Genomic DNA, 26,727 nt, shown 5'->3' on the forward strand with positions numbered 1-26,727 from the left:
TCTTTCAATGTTTCAAGTTTTTTCTTAGGAACTGGCTCAGCAAAGTGCAACTTACAGATGGTTTAATAACTGGTTAATTATTTCTTCCCCCAGTGGAAAAGCAATGACCACAAAAACAACTGCTCGTTTATATGCTCTTAAACATGGACTTTTTTTTACACATGTTGTTATCCCTCAGACACATAACTAACAAGTCAATGAACTTTTTTTTTCCACAGTTAATTTGATCATGAGAGTGTTTGAGTCTTTATCTCTTTTGCATTAATTCGATCTGTTCTAACCAACTTCTAGCTTATTTTTTTAAAAACTGCTGTACATCAAGTCCTTAAGATCAGTGATCCATTGGTTATTTAATTCTAAAGCATCTGACACTTTTGCCTTAACTATTTCAAAAATCACACACAGAAGACTATGTATTGATTCAGTAGTCCAAAAGTTTAGTCCTGTTTTGCAGTTTACCCATCAGATTTCTGTAATTAGTCATTTAAAATATACTATTTGAATCTAATTTTTACATTTAAAAATTTTTCTGTGGTTCTGAAAATGTTATTTTTCAGAATGTGAGATATATGTACAGTTATGATCTTGTGAGCTCAAAGTATGTTTTCTGATACCTTCTGTATATAGTATTGTAAAAAAAAAATTTTGTATAATTTTGTGATAATGCAGCCCCAAAATATTTATTTAAAAAGTGTATGTTAATAGTAAATGAAAGCATTTTAAGGAACTGTTCGATCTTTTTTGCATTTGTCATTCCGTTTTTACCCAACCCATCCTATCCCAGAAGGTAAGAACCATCCACTGAAGCAGCACTCAACCCAAGACACCTGTATGATCATGCTTTCAAACTCAATTCACTTAAAATTAAAAAGCAGGACTGAATGACTATTTTATGCTGCCTCCACACTTTGGGCCGCCACTCTGTTTTCACAGTGGATAATCCTTGGGAAAAGGGAACAAAATCCAATGTTTTAGAATAAGGATGCTCCTCTCTCTCAACACAGAGCAAACTGCAGCCCCGCACTGCCACTGTCACCACGGGGTAAATGCGGATACTTGAAATAGCAGTCAGGGTGCAAACACGCCTCCAATGTTTTAATAGAATGTAGCTTTTCCTTGAACGGTCTTTCCACAGTCAAATAACACCCAATGTTAAAACCACTTAATAAACTTACAAACTTGAAAAATTAGACACTTCAGATAGGCAATAAACTTCATATTATGAAAGCAATATATTCCAAGTTTCAAAGGTTTGACAAGTTTTGCAGAATATGTTCACCAGTAGATGGAAATTCCAGTCTTCTGCCAAGTAGGACAGTCATTCACTGAGTAAACAAAAAATTTTAATTAACTGCTTTATGTTCATACATACCCAGCTAAGGAGTATTTTCACACAATATTTGTTCTACAGATTACAATATGTAAATACCAGATTTTTAAAAAATTATACAAAAGCTATATAAAAGATAATGATGGCATGTATTTAAATTTATAGGCCATACTAAAGCTTTCTGAAACTCTCTTCCAATGATTTATATTACTAATGCCAAGAAAACTGACGTGAGATTTGTAAGCACTGTATATACAGAAGGTAAATCTGATCTGGAGATACCTAGGTGAATAAGCAATCACTGGTAAAACGGAATTTGGAAACATTTTCCAGGGACCCTGTATAATTGAAACAGGTGAGAAAAATCAAAGTGATCATTTCCCCCTAATCTGTAGACTTACAAATCTAAGAAACCATTAGAAAGACTTTTAATTTTTACCTGGTTTGAGGTCGAATCCATTTCAAGGCATGTCGTGGTGGCACAGTAATGGTGGGATGATAAAACGTGCAGTCGGGTCTTGTACACTGAGTGTTAAACCTGCAGTGCTAAATACAAACAACAATCTCAACATCTGCAAAGCTAATACCAGTAAAAACAGGGCAACACGAGAGAAACATTTAATGGGGCAAGAGATACAGATATTTTAATACTAAAACCCTGACAAATGACCCCCCTCTCCAACACAAAATTCTAGTCAAAGATTTCAAAAGGAACCTCAGTATACAATACAAACTTCTAATCACCCCGCACACTGGCCCAACATCCCTTCTATCCATCGTACCCCGGACGCCTTCATGTACAGCCAGCTAGCTGCAGCTGGGGGAAGCGATGGCCAGAGCGCGCATTCACGCTGATCACCCGAACAGGAGGAGACATGTCAATCGTCATACACAGAAAATTAGAGCCATCAGCAGAAGTACTACTGGACCTCATCATCTCAGTTTCTGACATGAGGTGGGGGGGAAACCCCCCCAAAAAAACCCACCCACATGCTTAGGCGTAGAACGGAACGGAAACTAAGCAAAGGGAAGTTTCCCCCCGAAAGCCTAGAATATTAACCTCTGTTTCAGACCTCTTATCTTAAAGGACCAGCTGGGGGCTCATACAACTAAGAACCTCAACGTCTTAAAGACCATAATATTAACTCTAACAAAAACAGAGACTGGGGGATGGGGGGTAGGGGGCAGGGGAAGACCATGGACATACAAGATACCCAATTTGCTAGTGCTTTTACAGGCCTCAGAATTGAAAAGTTCCCACTAAATCATTTTTGGGAAAATGAAAATTCTTACTTTTGGATGATAGAAGGGACATTCCATTTTCTTACAAGCAGGGAAATAACGGCACAGTTGACTACTAGAAGGTGATGCTGGTGTTGCAACTGCTGACAAAAATAAGAAGATTGATCAAATTTGGCAAAATAATTTGTAATGCAATATACTGATGTTTTTATGAAAACCATTTAAAAAATATGAGAAGATTTATATATTCATTAGATAAAATACTTCAGAATGATACCAAATAGGCACATTTGCTCTTTAAAGACTGGTTAGGTTAACGGATTCTGGCATGGTAATTTATAAAACTCTTACCTTTTTTTTTCTTTAAAACAGTTTATAATCAAAATATTTTCCATTTTTTACCTACTAGAGTAGTGCACAATGTCACTAACCTGGTTTTGGAGGCAGTACTGGAATTCTTCTACTCATGTGAGTGAAGGGACAATCTGGCTTAGTACATTTTGCATCATATTTACAATTTGGATGAACAAATAAACATTTTTCAGCAAATTTACAATTGGGGAAGGCTCTATAAAACAAAAACATTTTTCACATTTATTCTCAGTGCATGATTAGTTTTGTTTTTTGGTTTTTTGTTTGTTTTTTTTTTTTGTAGAGGCTCCTTACTCTCTCTACTTGTTTTGAGAAACAGAACAGAAACAAGGGAAACTCAATTTTTTCTTAAACTAAGCTCTATGTTCAACTTGGGACTTGAAATCACAACCCAGAAATCAAGAACTGCATGCTCTACCGACTGAGCCAAACAGATGTCCAGGAAGCTCAATTTTTAAATGAGGCCAGGGCGCCTGGGTGGCTCAGTGGGTTAAAGCCTCTGCCTTCAGGTCGGGTCATGATCCCATGATCAGGGTCCTGGGATCGAGCCCCGCATCGGGCTCTCTGCTCAGCAGGTAGTCTGCTTCCCCCTCTCTCTCTGCTTGCCTCTCTGCCTACTTGTAATCGCCATCTGTCAAATAAATAAAAAAAATCTTTAAAAAAAAAAAATGAGGCCAGGTTTGGGGTGCCTCGGTGGCTCAGTCAGTTAAGCTTCTCTGCCTTTGGCTCAGTTCAAGATCCCAGGGTCCTAGGATCAACCCCTGCATCAGGCTCCCTGCTCAACAAGGAGTCTGCTTCTCCCTCTCCCTCTGCCCTTTCTCAAATGAATAAATAAAAAATTAAGAATTAAAAAAAAAGTAAAAAGAAAAAATGAGGCCAGATTTCAAAAAAGGACACAGTAATCTATTCCGAAGTCTAAGGCAGTAACAGATTTTCAACTCAAACCATGACCCTGAAAGACAAAAGGGTTTTTTGTGTTAAAAATCAGACCATTTCCTCTGTTAGATACTTTATGAAGTGAACTCAATCTACTGAGCATAATATATGTGCAACACACTGCTCCAAAAAGACTCATTCTGTGGTCTCCCTCCATGTACATCCATATTATTCTTACACCCAAACTTCCTTAAAGGAGTCAAAACACGGAGTTCTGTTTTGTTTTTATCTAAAAGCCATCCTCAAAGGTCATGCCATCAAGTCCAAAATGTTCTGTCATTAACTGTAACTAATTTTGTCCCCAGTGCCTTGGCAGTTGTGGATATGGACATGGACATGAACACGATGCACTCAAACCAGCGCAGTTAGAGAGAGAACTCTCTCCTTAAATGTACAGAAGCCTTCTCTCATCTCCCTGCTCCCCTAAACACACACACATGTATCACACATGGATGCTATTCTGGGAGGGCAACCGTGAAGTGTCATTGCATTTAGTTATACGAATCAACCTTGTCCACAGAAAAGAAAAACAAACAGAATAAGATCTAAGATCTAGAAATTAACCCAAAGATCAGAATCAGCTTGCTGCAGCTACTCACTTGCACGGTGAAACAGGATGATGGTAAGCACACTCATCCCCGTTTTTACAGGCAGGCCAGTACTTGCAACGCTCCAGAAGTTTTTCGGGTTTCTGGACCACACTCAGTTCACTCATCTCAGCTAAAAAGGGGAAAAAAGTTAAAAGTATCTCATTAATTAAGATCAATTCAGTACATGGCACCTTTAATACATTTCCCTCAAAACCCAGTCTTAAAATCTTATGTTCTTCTATATCACAATCATACAAAACAGTTCAATAGTCTAGTTAACGGAGGTAAGAGCCTGCTAGAAAAGGTCAGCAGGAAGGGGACTGCAGTTCTCACTGTGAGGCGCAAACCAGATAGAGATGCTGCAACTACAGCCAGAGTTCTCACCCTAAACTCCAATGCTCAATATTATTTCAGAGATGAATTAAAATATGAGAGAGAGAGAAGGTGAGAGAGAGGAAAGAACGTCCAAGTAGGGAACCAATAAAATGAAATGAAAACTGCAAACACGAGGTGAAAAACAATGTGAACCAGGGCACCTGGGTGGCTCAGTCAGTTAAGCATCCAACTTTGGCTCAGGTCATGATCTTAGGGTCCTGGAATCAAGCCTACCAGGGAGTTGGCTTGAGGATTATTTCTCCCTCTCCACCTGCCCCTCCCCCTCCTCATATTCTCTCAAATAAATCAAACTTAAAAAAAAAAAAAAAAAGAATGTGAACAAATACAAATATGTTCAGACATTGTAAGTGATACATACAAAAAAGTGTTCGCACTCACTGAGGTATACACAATTTGTTGTTAAGTCCACGTGGTAAACTCACATCAGTATGAGGAAAAGTTTTTTGCTTACAGTGGGTTACAATGGGCCATTACCTACAGCGACCCACTAGATCACCCATCAGTGAGCACCCATCAGTGAGCCTGGCTGGGTGTGAGATGATTGGTGACCGACAGCCTTGGTGAGGGGGAAATAAAGGCAGGTAAAAGCAAGAGGAGAGCAAGTGTATGCATCATCCATAGGGCTCACTGCCTGCTACTCCCTTGCGAGGTCATGTCCAATTGCAATGTCAATTACTAGGGTGTGGGAAAGTGGGCCCCATGTTGCCAGACTGTTTCCTGATTCAGAGAAAGCATAAAACCATTTCATATGACATACAAAGTTTAAATCCGGGCAACTAATGCCCATGTAAAATGTAAAAAAGCCTAATAAATTCACACCCAAAGGCGATAATGACCTGCCAACTTCTGGACCAAGACATCCTAGCTTAAAAAGAACAAAAAAGAAAAAGAAAGGAAAAAAAACAAGCATCATGGGTGTTACAAATTAGGATTCACATTCCTAATTATAAAAGCAAATATCACTTCAACCACATTGCTCTAGTCCTCTTGCCTGAGCTCAGGCAGTTCAAATTTGGCTCTGTAACTTAGCTGAGCTAGAGACTTTGGACAAGTCTTACCTAGTACCTCAACTTCAGTTTCCTTATCAAAGCAAAAAGAAAATAATGTCTTCCTTAGAGTCTTGTAATTGAATGGAAACAAAAATACAAAGTAGGCAACCAATCAAAACGTAACAGGGCAGCAGCTTACTGAGAACTTACTGATCTAGTGACCCAACCTCAGTCCTCATCACAGGAGAACAAGGCACACGTATGCAGTCCTGGATCCCAGACAGGAGGACCATCAAAGGGCTACTATAAAACTATGCCAGAGGCACCTGGGTGGCTCAGTCAGTTAAGTGTCTGCCTTCGGCTCATGTCATGATCCCAGGGTCTGGGGAATCGAGCCCTGCACCAGGGGCTCCCTGCTTAGTGGGGAGCCTGCTTCTGCCTCTGCCCCTCCCCTCTGCTCATGCTCTCTCAAATAAATAAAATCTTGAAAATAAAATTTAAAAAAACCCACAACTATGTCTAATATATAGCTTTCCATGCTACTTTTAAAATAGTAAATAGCTTCAGGATATAAAGGCATCCTTAGTCTCCAATAAAATCCTTGCATGCAGTTTTCTCCAGTTTTAAGTCTTTCTGATATCCTGACTGCAGGAAATGTGTCTTACCCTCCTCCTAAAGAACATACTTTAGACTATGATATACACGTGGAAACCCACGCCAAATGAAAGAAGTTAACAGAATACCCAAGAGCAGATTGGCTGGAAAATGAGGTAGTTAGATACTCGTGGGCAGTATTAAAGAAGTTAAATACTTCATAAGGAAACATGATCTTCCTAATGGAAATGTCATATAATCAGAGGTCTTGATTCTGGTTTCCCCCCAACATTATAACCTCATAAGCCATTAAAACTTTTCCTGTTTTAAGTTTTAAGATGAGGCAAATTCACTTTTTATTCCTAGCTATAAACCTGCACTGCCATTCGGGGGGGAGGGGGAGTGCTGCTGTTAGCATCCTTGAAACACTGGACAAAAACTCAGCAAAAGCAATCACCAAGTTTCAAATTCCCTGGATGGAGGGAAGAGTAAGAAAGACCAGAGCCTCTCTGTGACTGTTATTCAGTCTCCTGGGCCTCACTTACATTCTAACCACTACAAAGCTTCATTCTTGAGCAGCAGCTAAACGCTGAGAGTCCCAGATCAAAGCTCTGGCACAGGAGGCTCCCCGCTCATCCGCCTGGCCTCCAGAAGGGCTAAGGCACTTGTGAAACCAAGACAAGAAGTCTAATGTGTTATTTACGGGGGGCACTGCAAGGACATATACACCAATAAAGCCTGATATGGACATCTGCATTTAAACAAAGTAAGACCCTAACTTCTTCTCTCACGTGAGACAAAATATACAGGGTCAGAAATCTGTACTGCATAACTATGGTAATTCTTTTTTTTTTTTTTAAAGATTTTATTTATTTGACAGAGAGAAATCACAAGCAGATGGAGAGGCAGGCAGAGAGAGCGAGAGAGGGAAGCAGGCTCTCTGCTGAGCAGGGAGCCCGATGCGGGACTCGATCCCAGGACTCTGAGATCATGACCTAAGCCGAAGGCAGCGGCTTAACCCACTGAGCCACCCAGGCGCCCAACTATGGTAATTCTTAACCACCTCAGTTACCATTTAAAATTTTTTTCTTCCTTTTTATAGGGTCAGACTTCCAATTCCCTCCACCAACCAAAACTAGGACATTTGGGGATGCCTGGATGGCTCAGTGGGTCAAGCCTCTGCCTTCGGCTCAGGTCATGATCACAGGGTCCTGGGATCAAGCCCTGCATCGGGCTCTCTGCTCAGCAGGGAACCTGCTTCCCCCCACTCCGCCTGCCTCTCTGCCTACTTGTGATCTGTCAAATAAAATCTTAAAAACAAAACAACACCAAAAAAACCTAGGACATTACATTACTAACTCAGCCTAAAAGTATTCAGCTCAACAGCAGTTTCTCCTCACTCACTCATGATCTCCCTCTAAAGGCTATTATCTTTTTAGGACCTGAAAAAGGTACTGACTGCATCTTCATGTCTCTGCCAAGACTGACTTGGAAAAATACCAAAACGCATTACTGTTTTTTCTTTTGATACTATTCTTTTTTAAGTTTTAATAATTGTCTCCCCTCCCAATGAAGGTGTTTTTCAACATTTTACAAGGTACAAGGAACGTGACTACCATTCTCTTGTCACAAATGAAAAGGTCCAGCAGTATGTGCACCTGACAGTAGGTCTGGGGAGAGAACGATCCATCTGCCTAAAAGCAGGCTGTTATCGGAGGAGTTCATCTCGTTCCTCCTAAACACTATTAATTAATTTAAACATAAGGCTTTGCTACACTTCCAAGCAGTATCTTGATAGATTAGGTGAGAAACTCCTTTTAAGGGAATTTCAAAGAGGTATGAACAGAATCAAAATGCAAATTCATTTTTCTGCCAATTATAAGAGACTATTCCTGTTACAACAAAAGGAAAGTAACAAGTGTAGTTTCTAAAGGGAGAAAGGAAGCAAGGTATGAAGAACGACGGCTGAGCCTTCCATAAGCACGGTTCCGAGGTACTTTGGCTCTCAGGGCTAAAGCCGACGGTAGCACGGGAGCCGGGAGCCCATACAGAACACACGCACGACAGTCTCACATGAACTCATTTTGTCTGAGAGAAGAAAAAAGGCCGCTACTGAATTATGAGTAAGAGCAAGGCCTCTACCCAGAATGCATCCCAGGTAGAGAGACCGGGCCCAGATTCCCTGCACAATGACAGCACCCTGGAAAGGGAAAATCTGAGCTCTCAACACACCATTTGGAAAGCTACCATCTGGGTCATCGAGCTGCCTGCTCGTCAAGTGCAAGTGCTGTGGGTGGAGGAGACCTCTGAGTCCCTTGTTTGAGGCTGCAGTTTGGTTTACAGGTTTCACTCCTTCAAAGCACATGTCCTCCTCTTGATCTGACATGTATCCTGGGGGGCTGGGGACACCATCCAGCGTCACTATAAACTTGGGACTTGCAGGTTTATCTGGTTGTACAAGATCTCTGCCAGACAGATAGAAAATACCATAGAATTAGGGAAACAAACACAAAACGCTGAGCCTCCTACAGTGCTCTTCAGCAGAACTATCGCTCCCTTACTTGGTGGTGGTCTCTTCAGTAGGAAAAAACCAAACACACAAACTCGGTAGGCCTTCCAGGAATGGCCTGCTTGGCTCCCGCCAACACACCACGGCGATGGCCAGTTGCTGTGGCGGCGTCACCAGTGACCCTCCAGGCTGCACTAAGGACAATCTCCCCTCCACCCTGAACATCATCATCCACTGGATCTCCATAGGGTCACATGGAAATAAACTGGAAAATCCGCATCTACGCTCAGATCACATAGCCAGCAGTTCCGTATTTACACTGATTTTATTATCGGTACATCTATTCCTTCATAGAATATTTAGTCCATTTTCTAAGGGAGGCATCACCCCAACCCAATCTGCTAATTCTCTGCGCAGAGATTTCCTGATGTGATCACGTGACTTTTAAATTTCATTTCCTGAATGTGCTTTAAGGAAAGAATCTTATTTACAAAGCTAAATCATACATGGACTTCTTTGCAAGTTAACGGATTTCTGAACAAGAAAGAGGAACTGGAATTTCTGAAAACTGAATGGGCTTACTATTTATGCATGGCCTAACGACTGACCCAATAAAAGCACTCTGCACTGGGGGCAAGGACGGGAGGAGGGGAGCTGGGAACGAACGGTTAAGCTGCACTATCTCATCAACACAAAAAAGCTACACAAGAAAAAGAAACCATCTACCGTGTCTGCATAAGGTGTCCTGAAAGTACCCGAAGGGTATCTGCAGTCTTCATCCCCGACTCTTGGTTTGGTGCCACTACTATTTCCTCAGACAGCTTTGGCTTCTTCAGAATAAATGATCTTGTGTCTGCATGGACCATGGATTCCATGTCATAGTAATCTGAGCCAAAAAAATTGGCCATAAATGTTTACTTCTGAATATACCTTGCATTCCCAACATCACACATGTGAGAAGAACGTCAACCTTTTATATATTTTGTAATATTTTCAAAGGAAAATCACAATAGTTCTACCCAGGAATAGCGCTGCAATTCTGTGCCAAACACCTTTTCAAGAAGTATTCCTTTCCTCATAACAGCCCATTACATAAGCCTTCTAATCAATACTCCCTGCCTACAGTACAGAACGGTTTTTATGTGAGACATCTAATGGGATATGAACAATATAAACTTACTCTAAGTACAACAGTATCTTCTAAAATTATAAACAAAACCCCTCATATTCCCTCAAACCATGATACTGAGGCTGCTTAAAAATTTTTCTCAAAATTTTCTTTTGTTCATTTTGCACAGTACCACTGAGAGAGAACACGTTCTGACGAAAACAATTCATCAGGTGTAATTTCTGTCTGGTTGTACCGAGAAGACTGTATTGGAAAGGAATTAAGATGAATGGGCATTTTAAAAAAATACAGCAAAGCAAACAATGACCTTCAGGGCAAATAGCCACAGTTCATGCCATCTATAATATGCTTCTTAACCCTATCATAAAATATGCCAAGAGCCCAGACTGGAGACAGCTGACCTATCGATATATGCCATCAATTGACAAGTTAATGAGTTGCACTTCTCTTAAGGTTAATAGGCAAATAAGAGATGAAAATCCACAGGATGTCCATTCATGTTCATTCAACTGAACAAATCCAAAACCTGAGAACTGAACACTGAGCTGGGTACAAAGAAGAAAAAAGTAGAAAGGTAGGTGTGCAAACAGTTTCTAAACAGCACACCCAAAAAGCTAATCCTAAGAGTAAGTACAAGGTTTTGGCAAGAATACAGGAAACCACTCCAGCTGAGCAATCAAGACAAAGGCTACAGACGAAGGACAATTGAAGATGTTGAAGTAAATGAGCAGGAGTAACCAGAGCGGGGAGCGAGGAGCCAGACAATAAACAGAGCGTTGCAGGCAAAGAAAACCGCATGGAAAAAGGCAAAGGCTTTCATGAGACACAAGGAATCTAAGACCTGCTGAGACACAAGGAATCTAAGACCTGCTGAGAAATGTGGTGTGGCTGAGGGCTGTGGCTGGGGTGGGGTGAGTGGCAGGGAAGGCTGAGGCATAAAGGATCTTGTATGTGTGTCAATGGCTTTGGATTCTGATCTAGAAGTGTTCAAGAATCATGAGAGGTTTCTAAGGAGGGAAATGATACAATCAAACTGGTTTTTAGAACAGGCAGAATTAAGAATGGACTGTAGTCCGAGAACTCAATTACCAGGCAGTTGCCCAGAGGAGACAGTGAGGCTCCAAATTAAGATTCTCAACTCTGCCCTCCTGGAACCCACACACAAGGGAGAGAAGATACACTGCACACACCTCAGCAGCACCAGCACCTCACAGCAGCTGCATGTCCAAGTCCCAGCCTAGGAATAAGGCTGAGCATGCCGTCCCCTGTGAGGGCCGGAGAGCATAAAGACGCAGATGGAGGAGAGTGGTAGACGAGAAAGTGGACACAGGAAAGAGAGGACAGGAGAAAGAACAGATTTAAAAGGGGGCAGGATAAATTTCAATTTTATATTTATTTAGTCTGAAGTCTTTGTGGGGCTCTCAGATGTTTAGAAGTTGAAATGAGAGAGAAATAAGAGAAGCGCTGAAGGTAAAAGAAGTGTTCCATCAAAGCACATATATAGCGCTGCCACGTCTCACGAGGAGCCTGAAAAGGATACTTCCCTCCTCTGACCAACATGCAACTCGCTGTTCTTCAGTGACTCTCAGAGGGCTCCCAGCTAGCAAAGGCAGACTCGACAATTTAGTCCAAGGCTGCTGCCCTCCTTCTTACCATCCAGCCCTTTACGAGGCAAAGCAGTTCTACCAGTTTGTATCTTGGGAGAATATAAAAAGATGAAAATAATGCTAAGGGTAGGACACACGATGAAATGATCATTTTAAGCGTTAACAGAGGAGGAGAGGAGATGATACAGGAGAATGACATGGAATTACAGAAGAGACATCATGAAGTCCTGGAAGCCAAACAAAGACTTAAGAAAACATGGGAACGACATGTCATATGCTATAGAGTTTAGCAAAGTGGGCACTGAAAACAGCTTTTCATTCCACTAAGCCACTAGTCACCTCTGCAAGATTTACGTTATCACCTGGGTCAAAGAGAAGCAGACAGATGTGAGAGTTAGTGACATCTTCTGGGTACAGACCACAGGCTGAATCCATGCATTTGGTTTCCTCCTAAAACCCCACTAAAATGTCAACCAAGGGTTAATTTATTGGAAGATAAACTCACAAAGAAAATAACTGTTTAAGAGCAGACATCCAGATTTTGAAAGTGAAAAACTAAGATCTTCAAAAGCCAAGTCTTAAGCCAATAATGAAGTAATTCAATGTGGATCCGAAGATTCTCCAAAGGCTGGGTAACCAACCGGCAGCACAGGGGACCTTGGGAAAAAGGGGAAGTCAAGGCCGAACCAGGTGTGTTCAAGTGTCCATTCCAGAAGCAATTATGTCTTCTTAAACTCAGAATCTGTTTTCTTCATTTCTGATCCCTATCACACCCATTCCCCAACCTATCTATATTCAAGTCTTTTGGAATAACTGGGAGACATGCTTTCCCACTGGTCAATGTTGGAGAGGCCTACAAATGAAGCATCATGGTCTTTGACAGAATAGTGCTACAACAAAACAAGCTAAATGTATACTATTAAAATTTTTAAAAGCATTTAGATTTCCTGATAACCCTTTGACTATTTTCTCCCTTGGAGAAGAGTGGAGCTTAAGACTCCTGAAAAGGTCAAAACAGAGAGTCTCTGGAACAAGGAATGCCAGCCACACAGAAAGAAGTACCATTTTGAAAACAGGGAGGCGGTCTTAAGCAAACATCACATGGTAACTGAAGTTGAAGTGCCTCCCCCAGCCCCTTTTCCTCACCTAGCTCCCAGAACACTGGCAGCCAATCCACTACTTTGAAAGATCTTTCTTTGGAGAAGCGAACCACTGCAAGACGAAAAGCCTAAAGACAGTAACCTCGGCGTGCCCCTGTATTAGACAAGAAAAATGACTTTCCATTGTAGAATCTATATTCAAATGTGAAGTCAAAAGCCCACCACCCTGACTAATGAACCCAGAATGCCAATTAGCTTTCCCACTCATAAATATAAGACAATCAAGGATCCTCAGACACCTGAGGAAAACCTATCACAAAAGACAGCAACTGAAACAAACAACTTGGAGAAAATAAGACTAAGAAGGGAGGGGAAAAAATACCCCAAAATATCTTTAATATCCTCAGAGAAATAACAGAGCGTTGCATACATATGAAACAAAGTCAATATGTGAAAAATAAAAGGAATATGCAGAAACAAGAGGGCTCTCACAAATAAAAACCATCACAAGAGGTAAGCCAAGAATGCAGTACCTCATAAGCCCCATAGAACTAGATGCTTCAAACTGTACATGCACCATGGAAAAAAAGAAAAGTTAAAGAAACAAAAAAAGAATGTGCAAGTCCCAATGAAATGGATACAACATACACAGAGCCTAGCTGCCAAACATTCTGAAATACCCTAATGTGGGAAGCAGAATGGAATGTGGAGAGATGACAGGGCAAAATCAAGGATGGAGAGTGTCTAACACTTTGACAGAAGAAAGGAGAAGCCAGGAGAGAGGCAAAGACTGAAACTATAGGAGTGTGGGGCTACTCCAGTATTCAACAACTGGGGAGGATCTGGTGTCTAGGTGGAACCCTGAGAGAGGACAAGCTCCTCTTTCTGAGACAGAGCTAGGTGGGCTAAGGGGATATACCTACTGACTCTGGAGGCCTGACCAAAGGAGTAGAAGAGCCACAGGGAGGGGTCAAGGCACCAGAAATTCCAACAACGGGTAGGGATAGGGGAAACAGAAAAAAAGAAGGTTTCCAAATTTAAGATTGCAGGTATCCAATGACTCCCTTCATGTAGGCAACGAACATTTACTGGGGACTGTACATGCATCTGGCAGAGGCTGGGCACTGGAGAATGTGGAGAATGCAGAGATAAGTAAGGCAATCACCCCCTGTCCTGAAGTAGGCCCTGGCATATATGTCTAGGCTGGGCAAAGTGGGGGGGGGGGGACAGGCAAAAAATTAAGCTACGGGGGCTCTAAGAACAACATGTTCTTGGTGTGGCCCTGGTAAGGAGATTCTAAAGTGAAATAAGTGAGAATAAGGCTGAACAGACAACAGGACAGTAAAGCAGGGCAAAACACTGTAAAGTAGGGTAGAAAGGAGAGAGGGTAGGGATTTGAGTTGTCTCTAAAGCAGGGGAGTGACAGCCAGAAAATTCCAGAGACTCAGGTGAAACAGCACCAAAGCAAGAAAGTTTTTGAATGAGACGAAAAATACAAACACCATAAAACATGAAGAAAATGCAGATCTTGTTTCCTGGCCCTAAAATATTTTTCACAATCTAAATATAGCATCTTAGGGCAGGATCTAAGATATACAAGATACATTAAATGAAGTGTAAGAAATGGAAACAGCAACTGAAAAATGCTAGATTACAACGAAAATTTAAGATTATTACCAACCTTGACTGATCTGTAGAGTTTCTGCCATTACTGGGTCAATTTGCAGTCGGGATAACAACTGCCTCTGTTGAGTTCCTAGAATAACAGATTTTAAAACTTTACTAAACTTAAAAAACAATCCCAGCATGTGTGTTTCCCAAATATGAAGCCTGAAATAATCTTTATGGGTTTTTAACTTAAAAATAATTTATTAGCTTCAACAATGCAATTTAATAATACTTATAGACCAAAGGTCTGTAAGAGAAAAACCTATACGCCGAGTTAAACCAAAAACGGCAATGCAGGGCATTCCTAGTTCTCCCTTTGTCTGGAAGCTAGTTTTCCTGGACTGGAACAAAGCCTGGGAATAAAGGTAAAAGGCTGGAAAAACCAGGAGGTGGTGCTGCGTGGACCCAGAGCTTGAGCCATAACTGACGGGTGACAGCCAAGTGCAGTATCAAAATGAGAAAACTCTCCCTTCACCATCTGGCCGCGCACCATTACAACTCATCCCCAACCCTAGAATTGCAAAGCGAAACACAGCGGAGTTATCTGATCATAGAATTCCCAAAAGACAAACTATAAGCTTAGATAGACAAAGAAAATAATAAATAAGTATGACATTTAAAAGGTCTGGAGTCTAGGTCCTACATGAGCAAGAAAACAATCATCTGGGTGGTTGAGTTGGTTATGCATCTGCCTTTGGCTCAGGTCATGATCCCAACATTCTAGAATCAAGCCCTACACTGGGCTCCCTGCTCAGTAGGGAGTCTGCTTCTCCCCCTGTCTGTGTTCTCTCACTCACTGTCAAATAAATAAGTAAAATCTTAAAAAGAAAATAAGCTGAATCTCCTGTAAGGTATTCGCTAGAGTATTTATGATGTCTTTAAAAAGTTCATAACTTCCTCAGTTACACTGCAAATTAAAACAAAGCAGTGACACAGAACTGATCTTCTCTATCTTCAATATGAAGGCTGGGAGGATGTCGTATTTCTCCAAACATCCCCTCCTCCACAGTGCTTAGGAGGTATTAGGTACTCACTTGCAGATTTATTTATTTAAGATTTTACTGGGGGGTTGGAGGAAGCAAGAGAGAGAGAACATAAGCAGGAAGAAGGGGCAAAGGGAGAGGGAGAAGGAGGCTCCCTGCCTGACCTGAAGACAGATGCTTAACGGACTGAGCCACCCAAGCACCCCTCACTTGCAGATTTTAAAAAAGTGTTATCAAAAACCAAATTAAGTCCTATCAACAATGCATTAAAGTAATTATTCACCATGATCAAGTGGCATTTATTCCACAGATACAATGATGATTCAATATCTGCAAATCAATCAACACTGCACACCAAATTAACAAAATAAAAGGCTAAAGTCGTTAAGAGTCTGCCTTCAGCTTAGGTCATGATTTCAGGGTCCTGGGATTGAGGCCCACACTGGGCTTCCTGCTTATCTCTCTCCCACTGCCTCTGCTTGTGTTCCCTCTCTCTCTGTCTCTCTGTCAAATAAATAAATAAAATCTTTGTAAAAAGAAAAAATGAGGATTCTTTCGATACACGCAGAAAGAGCATTTGACAAAATTCAACACCCATTTAAACTCTCAATAAAGCGGGTTTAGAGGGAACATACCTCAGCATAATATAAGACACATATAATAAAACCACAGCTAACATCATACTCATAACATCGTAAGATCAGGAACAAGACAAGGATGTTCATTCTCGCCACCTTTATTCAATATAGTACTGGAAGTCCCAGCCACAGCAATCAGACAAGAAATAAAAGGCATCCAAATTGGAAAGGAAATTAAGAAACAGAAAAAACCAAAACAACAACAACAACAAAACCCCCCAGAGATGACATATATACGCAAAACCCCTAAAGACTCCACCAAAAAACTATCAGAAGAAATGAATTCAGTCAAGTTGCAGGAAGGACACAAAATTGAAATATAGAAATATGTTGTGTATAGAAATACACAAATAACAAAGTAGCAGAAACAGAAATTAAGAAAAGGAGATAAAAGAAACTGGAGAGGACACAAATAAATGAAAAGATACAACATGCTCATGGACTGGAAAAAATAATACTGTTAAAACGTGCATATTAACCGAATAACCTATGATAAAAAAAAAAAAAGGCATGAGGGACGCCTGGCTGGGTGTGTAGGAAGAGCGTGTAACTCTGAATCTTGGGGTTGTGGATTCAAGCTCCATTTTGGGTATAAGGACTACTTAAAAAAATAAGAACTTTAAAAGAAAGGCAGGAATCTACAGCAGGAGAGAGTCTCTTTGATAAATGGTATTGAGAATATGGACAGCTACATGAGAGAATTAATTAAACTGGACCATTTTCTCACGCCATATGCAAAAATAAACTCAAAATGAATTAATGTAATGTAAAATTTAAGACCTGAAATCATAAAACTCCTCAACAAAAATACAGGTAGTAAACTCTTGGCTATCACTCTCAGCAGTATTTCTCTAAATTAGTCAACTTAGGCAAGAACAACAAAAGGAAAGCAACTGGGTCTATATCAAACTAAAATAACTTCTGCATAGTGAAGGAAACCATCAATACAATAAATAGGTAACTTACTGAATGGAGGGAGATATTTCCAAATGATATATCCAATAAGGAATTAATATTCAAAATATAGAAAGAACTCATAAAATACTAAAAACAAACAAACAAACAAACAAACAATCAGATCTAAAATGGGCAGAGGGGGTGCCTAGGTCACTAAGTTGGTTAAGTGTCTTGACTGTGACTCGGGTTAGGATCTTTCTGTTCATCCCTCTCCCGCTGCACCCCCCCCAACCTCATGCAAGCACGCGTGCACACACACACTCTCAAATAGATATAATCTTGGGGGGAAAAAAGGGGAAGAGCAAAGGACTTGAAAAATTCGACATTTCTGAAGATTTTACTTATTTATTTAAGAGAGCAAGAGAGAGCGCACACTGCAAGTAGTGGGTAAAAACAGAGAAGCACTGGAGCAGGGGGAGGAAGGAGGAAAGAATCTCAAGCAGACTCCCCACTCTCCCCATGCTGGGCACAGAACCTGACTCAGGGCTTGACCCTAACTGAGATCATGACCTGAGCCAAAACGAAGAGTCGGATGCTTAACTGACTGAGCCACCCAGGCGCCCCACTGACATTTTTTAAAAGAGACTGGGATAGCTAACACATGAAAAAAGGTTCAGTATTTTTTATTCATCAAAAAATTCAAATTAATGGCCTTGGGTGGCTCAGTCGATAAAGTGTCTGACTTCAGCTTAGGTCATGATTTTGTAGTCTTGGATAAAGCTCCAGGTAAGGCTTCCTGCTCAGCAGGAAGGCTAAAGCTCCTTCCCCCTCTGGCCCTTCCCCAACTTATGCTTGTGCTTGCTCGCTCTCAAATAAATATTTTTTAAACTGCAAATTACCATAATGAGGTATCACTTCACACCTGTAAAAATGGCTAATATCCCTAATACAAAAAAAAAAACAAGTCTTGGCAAGAATTTTAATTAAGTCTTTCTTAACAAGAAAAGGGAACTCTTATGCACTGTTTTTGGGAACATAAGTTGATGCAGCCACCTGGAAAACAATAAGGAAGTTACTAAAAAAATTAAAATAGAAATACCATAGGATCCAGTAATTCCACTTCTGGGTATTTGCTCCAAGAAAATTAAAACACAAATTTTAAAAGATATACACACCCTTATGTCTACTATGGTATTAATTATAATAACCAAGATACAGAAGCAATCTCAGTGTGCACTGAGAGATGAATAAAGATATGATACACACAATGAGTATTACTCAACCATAAAAAGAATGAAATCTTGCCATTTGCAACAACACAGATCAACTTAGAGGCAGGGTACTATGCTACCATGAAAGAAGAGAAAAACAAGTATCATGTTATTTCTACTGATATGTGGCATCTAAAAAATAATAAAAATGAACACAAGACAAAAACAGACTCATAAATATAAAGAACTAGTGGTTGCAGTGGAGAGGAGCAAATACATTAAGAGAACTAAGAGGAACAAACTTCTGGTTATAGTCAGAGATGTAAAGTACAGCATAGGGAATGTAGTAAAATATTTTAATAACTTCATATGGGGGGAGCGCCTGGGTAGCTCAGTCCATGATCCCAGGTCCTAGGACCAAGCCCTGCATCAGGGTCTCTGCTCAGAAAGAGTCCTGCTTCTCCCTTTCCCACCCACCCTTATGTTCCCTCTTGCTATCTCTGTCAAATAAATAAATAAAATCCTTAAAAATAATTACTTTGTATGGTAACAGATGGTAAACTATACTTAGCGTGAGAACTTCATAATGTGTATATAAATGTTGAATAACTATACACACCTGAAACTAATATAATACTGTCACCTACACTTCAGTTTAGAATAAACTTTTAAAAAGTAGGGACACCTCAGCACAGTCGGTTAAATCTCCAACTCTTGGTTTCAGCTCAGGTCATTTTCAGGGTCATGGGATCAAGCCCCAAATCAGGCTTTGCACTCAGTGCAGAGTCGGCTTGGGATTCTCTCTGTCCCTTTCCTGCTATCTCGCTCTCCAAAATAAATCTTTTAAAAAAATCTTAAAAAGTAAAACAAAAGTGGTACGGTACGGTACAGTGCAGAAAGGGATGTGACTGATAGGGTTCCAAATACTGAAATGTTAGTATGATAGTAGGATGCCAGAATACTAATTTTTAGTGTACTTATTACTAGTAGTTCCATGAGAACAGCCTTTGCTCACTCAGTACATTAGTTGGCAATCAAATGCCATGTTTCATTAAAAGGGGTTTTTCAACTTTATTTTTAAAATTTTAATTTTAAGTAATCTCTACATACAATGTGGGGCTAAACATATGACCCCCAAATCTAGAGTCACATGCTTAACCAACGGAGCCAACCAAGGTACCTGGGGTTTTCAATTTTAAATGCTCAATTCAAAATTCTATCAATTATTTTCTTTTAAAATATGTTATACTGGGGCACCTGGGTGGCTCAGTGGGTTAAAGCCTCTGCCTTCGGCTCAGGTCATGATCCCAGGGTCCTGGGATCGAGCCCCACATCGGGCTCTCTGCTCGGCGGGGAGCCTGCTTCTCCTTCTCTATCTCTTTGCCTGCCTCTCTGCCTACTTGTGATCTGTCTGTCAAATAAATAAATAAAATCCTTAAAAAAATAAAAAGATAAAAAAAAATACATTACTCTTAAATGGTATGTCAAAAAAGGTTAATCCTTGCAAAATTATCGTGGTAAAAAGACAGTAAATCCCAATGAACTGATCTGAAACGCAGGAGTCATTTGGTCAGGTTGTACTCTTATAAGACAGCTTGGAAAACTAACACATATTAGGATTACTGGAAGAAGCTCTTTCAATTCTACTACTACAATACATCTCTTTAATACAATGAATAATGAAAGAATTACACATTTTAAAAATACTTTGACGAAACAGATACATGAAAGAGGACCATTCTCTCCCATTTCAAGTTTTGTTTCTCTTTGTTCACCTCTCCCTTTAAAACATAATTTTAAAGAGATCCACTAAAGAGAATTATGGTAATTTCTAAGCTTCTAAGTTAATCACGTGGACTCCAAATTTGTCATTAGAGATACATCAGAAATTCAGGTTTTGTGACTTGCTGCCTCCATATGTGAACTAATCAAGTCACATAAAAAGACACAGATCCAAGGGTGAGTTACCTAGAATATATCAAATACTAAACATTTACCTTTCTCAATGTTTCTAAGGAAGCCAATTATTTTTACATCAGTAGTCCTTGACTGTGATTCAAAATCTACTTCTTCTTGAAGATCTTCGAACTGTTTATTGCACTCAGATGTTGATGTTGAACATTCATTCATTTTAACCTCCAAAGATGAAATTTTTGCTTCATTCTGTGACACTCTAACATTTAGATCAAAAAGATTTGCTTCTACTGTCAAAATTGCGGCTTTCATTCCCTTAATTTCATTGATATCAGTTGATATTTTCCTTAAAAGATGGGAAATATTGTCTAGCTCATTCAGTGAACAAGAACTTGTTACAGAACCTAAGTCAATTGGCCCAGGTGAGAAGAAAATCGGTAAAGATGGTGATGGAAACCTTGAAGACATTTTCTCAAAATTCTCTCTCCCTCTTAATATTTCGTAACTTTTCCTTCACAGCCCATTAAATTGTCTCATCAAAAATAAAAACAGTGATTAAGGCTTCTAATTTAAAAAGTATTAAGAGTTAGTAACATTTTAAAACCTACAACTAAAAAGATAGGATTGTACATTTCTGGAGTCAGAACTCAAACTAAATTTGAAAATGCTAAACAAGCCAGACCAATGTTCTCTTTGCTACAACTAAGAAGCCTTAATTAATATGAAGCCCCCTATATCCTGTAAGTCCTACTTAATGCTCCTCTCCAAACAATAAACCCTATTATTGCATAAGAAATAATTCTGGCTTCTGATTGGCTGAAAGCAGACAAGTGGACACAAAGAATTTTCTATTATTTACCTCACATGACAAGAAGCACTGAAGATCTGAAGTAAAAATTAATAAAATGACATTAAGTACCTTCTACCTGGATATGATGTGAAATTTAATGGACTTTTTGTCCCTTCATCTATTAAACCATAATTTTCAGGCTTCAATTATTTTTAAATTGTTTTATCTAGAACCCAGAGTTTCATTTACCCTTGAAAATAGTATACAGCTGTTATTTAGCACTTCCTTTTTAGGGGAAGGGTAGGGGGATAACTGGACCCACAATCACAGACAAATCTCTTTTAAAATACATGGAAATAATGCAATTCTGCTGCATGGATACGGTATGTTAGGAATTTACAGATAAGAGAAATGAGGACTTGACCTTGTTCAGTGATAGACTATTATTAGGTAAGTGATTTTCTCCACAGTGAGAGTTATCTTTTAATTTTTAGAGTATACTCTGAAACACCAAATTTTTAATTTAATGTCCTATTTATCATTATTTTTTTTTAATTTTTAAAAAATTTTATTTACTTGACATAGGACAGAGCACAAGAGAGGAATCACAAGTAAAGGGAGTGGGAGAGGGAGTAGCAGGCTTCCCGCTGAGCAGGGAACCTGATGTGGGACTCATCCCAGGATCCCGGGATCATGACCTGAGCCGAAAACAGATACCCAAGGACTGAGCAACCCAGGCACCCCTAAATTATCTTTTTCTTTGGATGCTTGTGCTTTTGGTCTCATAATCTGAGAAACCATTGCCTAATCCAAGCTCATTTAGGTTTACACCTATTTCTTCCCTAAGAGTTTTATGAAATTAGCTCTTACATGTAAGCTTTTGATCCATTTTTTAGTTTATGTAAAGTGAGGGTCCAACTTCATTCTCTGCATGTGGATATTCAGTTGTCCAATGCTTTTTGCTGAAAAGCCAATCTATTCCCCACTGAACTGTCTTGGCAACCTTACTGAAAACCAACTTAATCAGGGCACCTCGGTGCTCAGTCGTTAAGCGTCTGCCTTTGGCTCGGTTATGATCCCAGGGTCCTGGGACTGAGACCCGCATCAGGCTCCTTGCTCTGAGGGAAGCCTTACTTTTCCCTCTCTCACTCTCCCTGCTTGTGTTCTCTCTCTCGCTGTGTCTCTCACTGTCAAATAAATAAATAAAATGTAAAAAAAAAAACAACAACAAAACTTATGATAAACGTGTTGGTTTATTTCCAGATGCTCAATTTGATTTTACAGATCTGTCTGTATATCCTTATGCTAGTACCAGTCAATTATAGCTTTGTAGGAAGTTTTGCAGTTAGAAAATTTAAGTCCTCTAATTTTCTTTTTCAGTGGTTTTGGCTATTCCAGGTCCTTTTCATTTCTATATGTATCTTAGGATCACTTTGCCAATTTCTGTGAAAGCCCCAGAAGGATTTCAACATGGACGGAGTTGAACTCATAAATCAATTTGGAGAGGACCACCATCTTTTTTATCTTTTTAAATATTTTTTTTATTTGAGAGAGAGAGATCACAAGTAGGCAGAGAAGCAGGCAGAGGGGTAAGGGGAAGTAGCCCCCTGCCGCTGAGCAGAGAGCCCAATGCAGGGCTCAATCCCAGGACCCCGGGATCATGACCTGAGCCGAAGGTAGAGGCTTAACCCACTAAGACACCCAGCCGCCCCAAGGAGCACCATCTTAACAATATTAAAGTCTTCCGGTTCATGAATTTTCATGAAAGGTCTCTTTCCACGGCTTTAGTTAAAGAAAGGTCATTTTTACTTTGGTTTACTAGCTGCAAAAAAGCTGCAAAGTAGGGGCGCCTGGGTGGCTCAGTGGGTTAAGCCGCTGCCTTCGGCTCAGGTCATGATCTCAGAGTCCTGGGATCGAGTCCCGCTTCGGGCTCTCTGCTCAGCGGAGAGCCTGCTTCTCTCTCTCTCTCTCTGCCTGCCTCTCCATCTACTTGTGATTTCTGTCAAATAAATAAATAAAATCTTTAAAAAAATTAAAAAAAAAAAAAAAAGCTGCAAAGTATAAGCATGTAAGATGGTGGACATGACTCCCAACAGCCCTACAGAAGAATTCTTATAATGAAGTGTAGCCTTTGGTTTCCCAGTTAAATAGATGTTTATAGTAACAGGAAAAAGAAAAACTGCTGAAACTTACAAAAGAATCTTTATTCCCTACTCCACTGTATCTATAAATTTAACCTGATTTTTTAAGATCTTTAGAAAAAAATATTTTTCAAAATTTACAAGGCTTTGGATTCATATAGAATTAAGAGCCCTAGCTGCCAGACAAGACATCTACAGCATAAACCATGAGAAGGAGCAGCACATCCTCAGCCAAAAGCCACCTGAAAACCAGCGGGTTCACTAGAGGGCAGCAAACAACACATCAAAGAGAAAAGCAGGACTGGAGTCTTAGCAGCAGATGAGTAACAACAAGGCTACGAAAAAACTCATTTGAGGTTTCTGTCATCACCCTCTATACCCAGCCCAACATTAGAATGCAGAAAAAGATCCCTTCATGGATTCCAATGTAAATATCTATCAGCAGAGGACAATTACATATTTTAAGGAAATCGGAGTACAAAAAGGTTAAGGTCACTTAGTAAGTGGCATAGCCTGGATTAATAACACTGAAGCAGTCGGACTCCCTCAGTCCATACTAATAATCACGCCATTATACTTTTCTCCATTACATATTAAGTGAAATAAAACATGTCACAGAGAAATTCATGTGATGCTATTTTATATGTACATATATGGTAGGTGCATATAAATATACATATAATTGTACTTTACAGAGAACGGACATACATGTACATACATATAAAAAAAATGCCAAGGAGACTACAGATATACACCAAACTGGTCTTTTTTAAGATTTTATTTATTTATTTGATAGAAAGGGAGAGGAGAAGCAGGCTCCCCGCCAAGCAGAGAGCCCGATGCAGAGACTGATCCCAGGGCCCTGGGATCATGGATCATGACCTGAGCAGAAGGCAGATGCTTAACCAACTGAGTCACCCAGTGCCCCTACACCAAACTGTTTTAAGTGAAGTGCTTATCTCCGAGGAAGGCAATGGACAGAACAAAAGGGAGATTTTCATTTTTCTGAATACAAAAACTCCTCTCTTTATTAAGACTCCTTCACAAAAAGCTTCCAGTCCAGCAGGACACACTGAGCCTATGTATACACACCTCATTCTGCAGAGTCCATAAAAATGAAGTAAGGAACTTAAAAATTACAATCTCCTAATACATACAACAGTGACTCCAAACTGGGTTTCTAACATTACCCACTAAGGTACAAGAAGAAAATAGCCAAATAACCAAATATTTTAGAAATATTTTTATCTCTATCCTTAGAATCCTATTTTTACACATTCGTACATACCAGTAACAGCGTAGACATATTTAAGTCAAATACATACAAAGTGTAGTAGCAAAAAATGATTCTAGTACACAAAAAATTATATCATCAGAAAAAGCAGATCACTGATTTAGAGGTGTGAATTAGGAAGGGGATCATAGATGAGTTTTCAACAATCTCTGGAAAACAGAAAATATATGGACAAATACTGCCTGTGAGGCAGAGCAGAAAAGCCAAAATGAGATGCTGGGAAAGCTGCAACTGAGACAAGATGCAAGGCTGACTGACACATTCATTAAGACAAAAGGATTTAGGGGAGCCTGGTAGGGATGCGTGGATGGCTCAGTTGGTGAAACATCTGCCTTCAGCTCAGGTCATGATCCCAGAGTCCTGGGATCCAGCCCTACATCGGGCTCCCTGCTCAGTGGGGAGTCTGCTTCTCCCTCTCCTTCTGCTTCTGCTCTCTGCTTGTGCTCGGTCTCAAACAAAAAAATAAAATCTTTAAAAAAAAAAAAAAAGACAAAAGGATTCAGTGAGCTCCTACTATATGTCAGGCACTGTTTTAGCCACTCAATCATAGCAATGAGTAACACATAAATCCCTGGTCAGAGAACTTGTACTCTGGTGGGGAGGGGAAGGAGACGGGAGCTCAAAAACAAAACAAAAAAAAGCCCTCAAAATGTATGTAAAGCAGAACATGTTTTGTATTGATGATCTGAGGGGATAAAAATATCTAAACTATGAAAACACAAAATACGTATAACATAAGAAGTGCTGTGGCAAAAATAAAGATTTAGAAGAGTGGGTAAAGGAGTAGGGGGCTAGGGAAGGCTTCACGAAGACAACTTTTGAGTGAGTTATGTGGACCTATGGAAAAAAATATTCCAGGGAAAGGGTGAAAGCATCTCAGACATGCTCTTCTTTGAACGCTCTGAAAGAGAAATACAGCAAGTATGTCCGGGGGATATCAAGGAGAAGCAAGTGGAGGGAAGGAAAAGGCTAATAGGTGACAAGATCAGGGAGGAATCTTACTTTTAGTTGGAGTGTAATGGGGAGCACCAGTAGGTTCTGAGAAGGGGAGCAGCATGATCTCACTTACAGTTTAAAAGGATCACTTGTCAATCGGAGAAAGACAGCTATCATATGATCTCCCTGATATGAGGAAGTGGAGATACAACGTTGGGGGTTTGGGGGGTAGGAAAAGAATAAATGAAACAAGATGGGATCGGGAGGGAGACAAAACATAAGAGACTCTTAATCTCAGAAAAGTGTGCAAACCTGGCGATTCACAGACCTTGTACACCTGGGACTAATAATACATTATATGTTTATTTAAAAAAAAAAAAAAAAAAAGGATCACTTGCTACTGTGTGGAACAAACTGTAGGAGGACAAGTTTGAAAGCAGACAGACCAGTAAGGACACTATTCCAATAATCCAGGTAAGTCATGGATGATGGCTTAACCTAGGATGGTAGAGGGAGAGGCAATGAGGAACAGTGAATTTAAATATACTCTGAAGGTAGAAGCAGACAGGATTTGCTGAAGGTGGAGGGAAGGAGGAAGGTAAAAGGAGAAAGACAAAGAGGAAAGCAAAGACAGAGGCAAGGAAGAATGGCCTTAAGTTTCAAAGAAAGAACAGCATTAAGTTTCTGGCCTGATCAACTGGAAAGGTGGTGCTGTGCTGTTAACTAAAATGAGGAAGACTGTAGGAAAAACAGAATGGAAGAAAAAATTGTTAGTAGTTATGTTTTAGACAAGTTTAATTTATTACATATCCAAAAAAAAAAAAAAATGTAGAATAAGCAGCTGGAGGAGAATTAGGAATTCAGATGCAAAGCCCTGGCTGGAGATACCCACTTGGGAATCGACAATCTGGAGATACTTAACCTGGATGAAATGAACAAAGAGGGGCATCCAAGACTGTGAGAAGTGAGGAGCAAAGAAGACTACAAAGGATGTTCAACAGAAAACAAGGGTTTGCAAATGAGACGGCCACGCATTTTCTAAAAATTCAAACGTTTTGGGGTGGCTCCCTGACTCAGTCAGTAGAGTGTAAGACTCCTGCTCTCCGGGTCAGGAGTTCAAGGCCCATTTTGGGCATGGAGCCTACTTTAAAGAAATTTTTTTCAAATGTTTTAAGAACAAGGAACTTGGAAAATTATCTGGGGAGAATCTTAGATAGCTATTGTTGGGAGTGTAAGAACCTCCAGAAAACTCCTCTTTAATTTCAAGGCCACCTGCAGGTCCTTGTCTGCTTTATTTAAAATAAAACATGCCCACACCAAAGCTTGGCCCACACAATTCCAGGTAAGCCTCTTTACTGACTTTTCTTAAATGAGGAACTCATATGTTTACAAACATTTTTGAAAAGAGCCTGCAAATAAAAGGGAAAACAAAAAAACAAAAAACAAAAACTGACTCTGGAA

At 40.0% G+C, this 26,727-nt stretch overlaps 1 protein-coding gene across 9 annotated transcripts in view; it reads right to left on the minus strand.

The window, feature by feature from the left end:
• Positions 1-123: 123 nt before the first annotated feature.
• Positions 124-26,727, minus strand: part of ZC3H14 (zinc finger CCCH-type containing 14) — a 53,419-nt gene continuing 26,815 nt past the window's right edge. The window contains exons 10-17 of one of the 9 annotated variants that reach the window (XM_032344737.1): positions 14,476-14,550; positions 9,685-9,844; positions 8,682-8,914; positions 4,480-4,600; positions 3,004-3,140; positions 2,624-2,712; positions 1,770-1,876; positions 124-1,325 (exon numbers count right to left, since the gene is read on the minus strand). In XM_032344737.1, coding sequence (XP_032200628.1) covers positions 1,319-1,325; positions 1,770-1,876; positions 2,624-2,712; positions 3,004-3,140; positions 4,480-4,600; positions 8,682-8,914; positions 9,685-9,844; positions 14,476-14,550 — 929 coding nt within the window. In that variant the 3' untranslated portion in view covers positions 124-1,318. Of the gene's footprint in view, positions 1,326-1,769; positions 1,877-2,623; positions 2,716-3,003; positions 3,141-4,479; positions 4,601-8,681; positions 8,915-9,684; positions 9,845-14,475; positions 14,551-20,188; positions 20,848-26,727 lie in introns of those variants that run through there. The other 8 variants (XM_032344736.1, XM_032344739.1, XM_032344738.1 and 5 more) reach the window with 8 other exon arrangements.

Source organism: Mustela erminea, chromosome 5 (assembly GCF_009829155.1).
Source record: "Mustela erminea isolate mMusErm1 chromosome 5, mMusErm1.Pri, whole genome shotgun sequence".
NCBI classification, from domain to species: domain Eukaryota; kingdom Metazoa; phylum Chordata; class Mammalia; order Carnivora; family Mustelidae; genus Mustela; species Mustela erminea.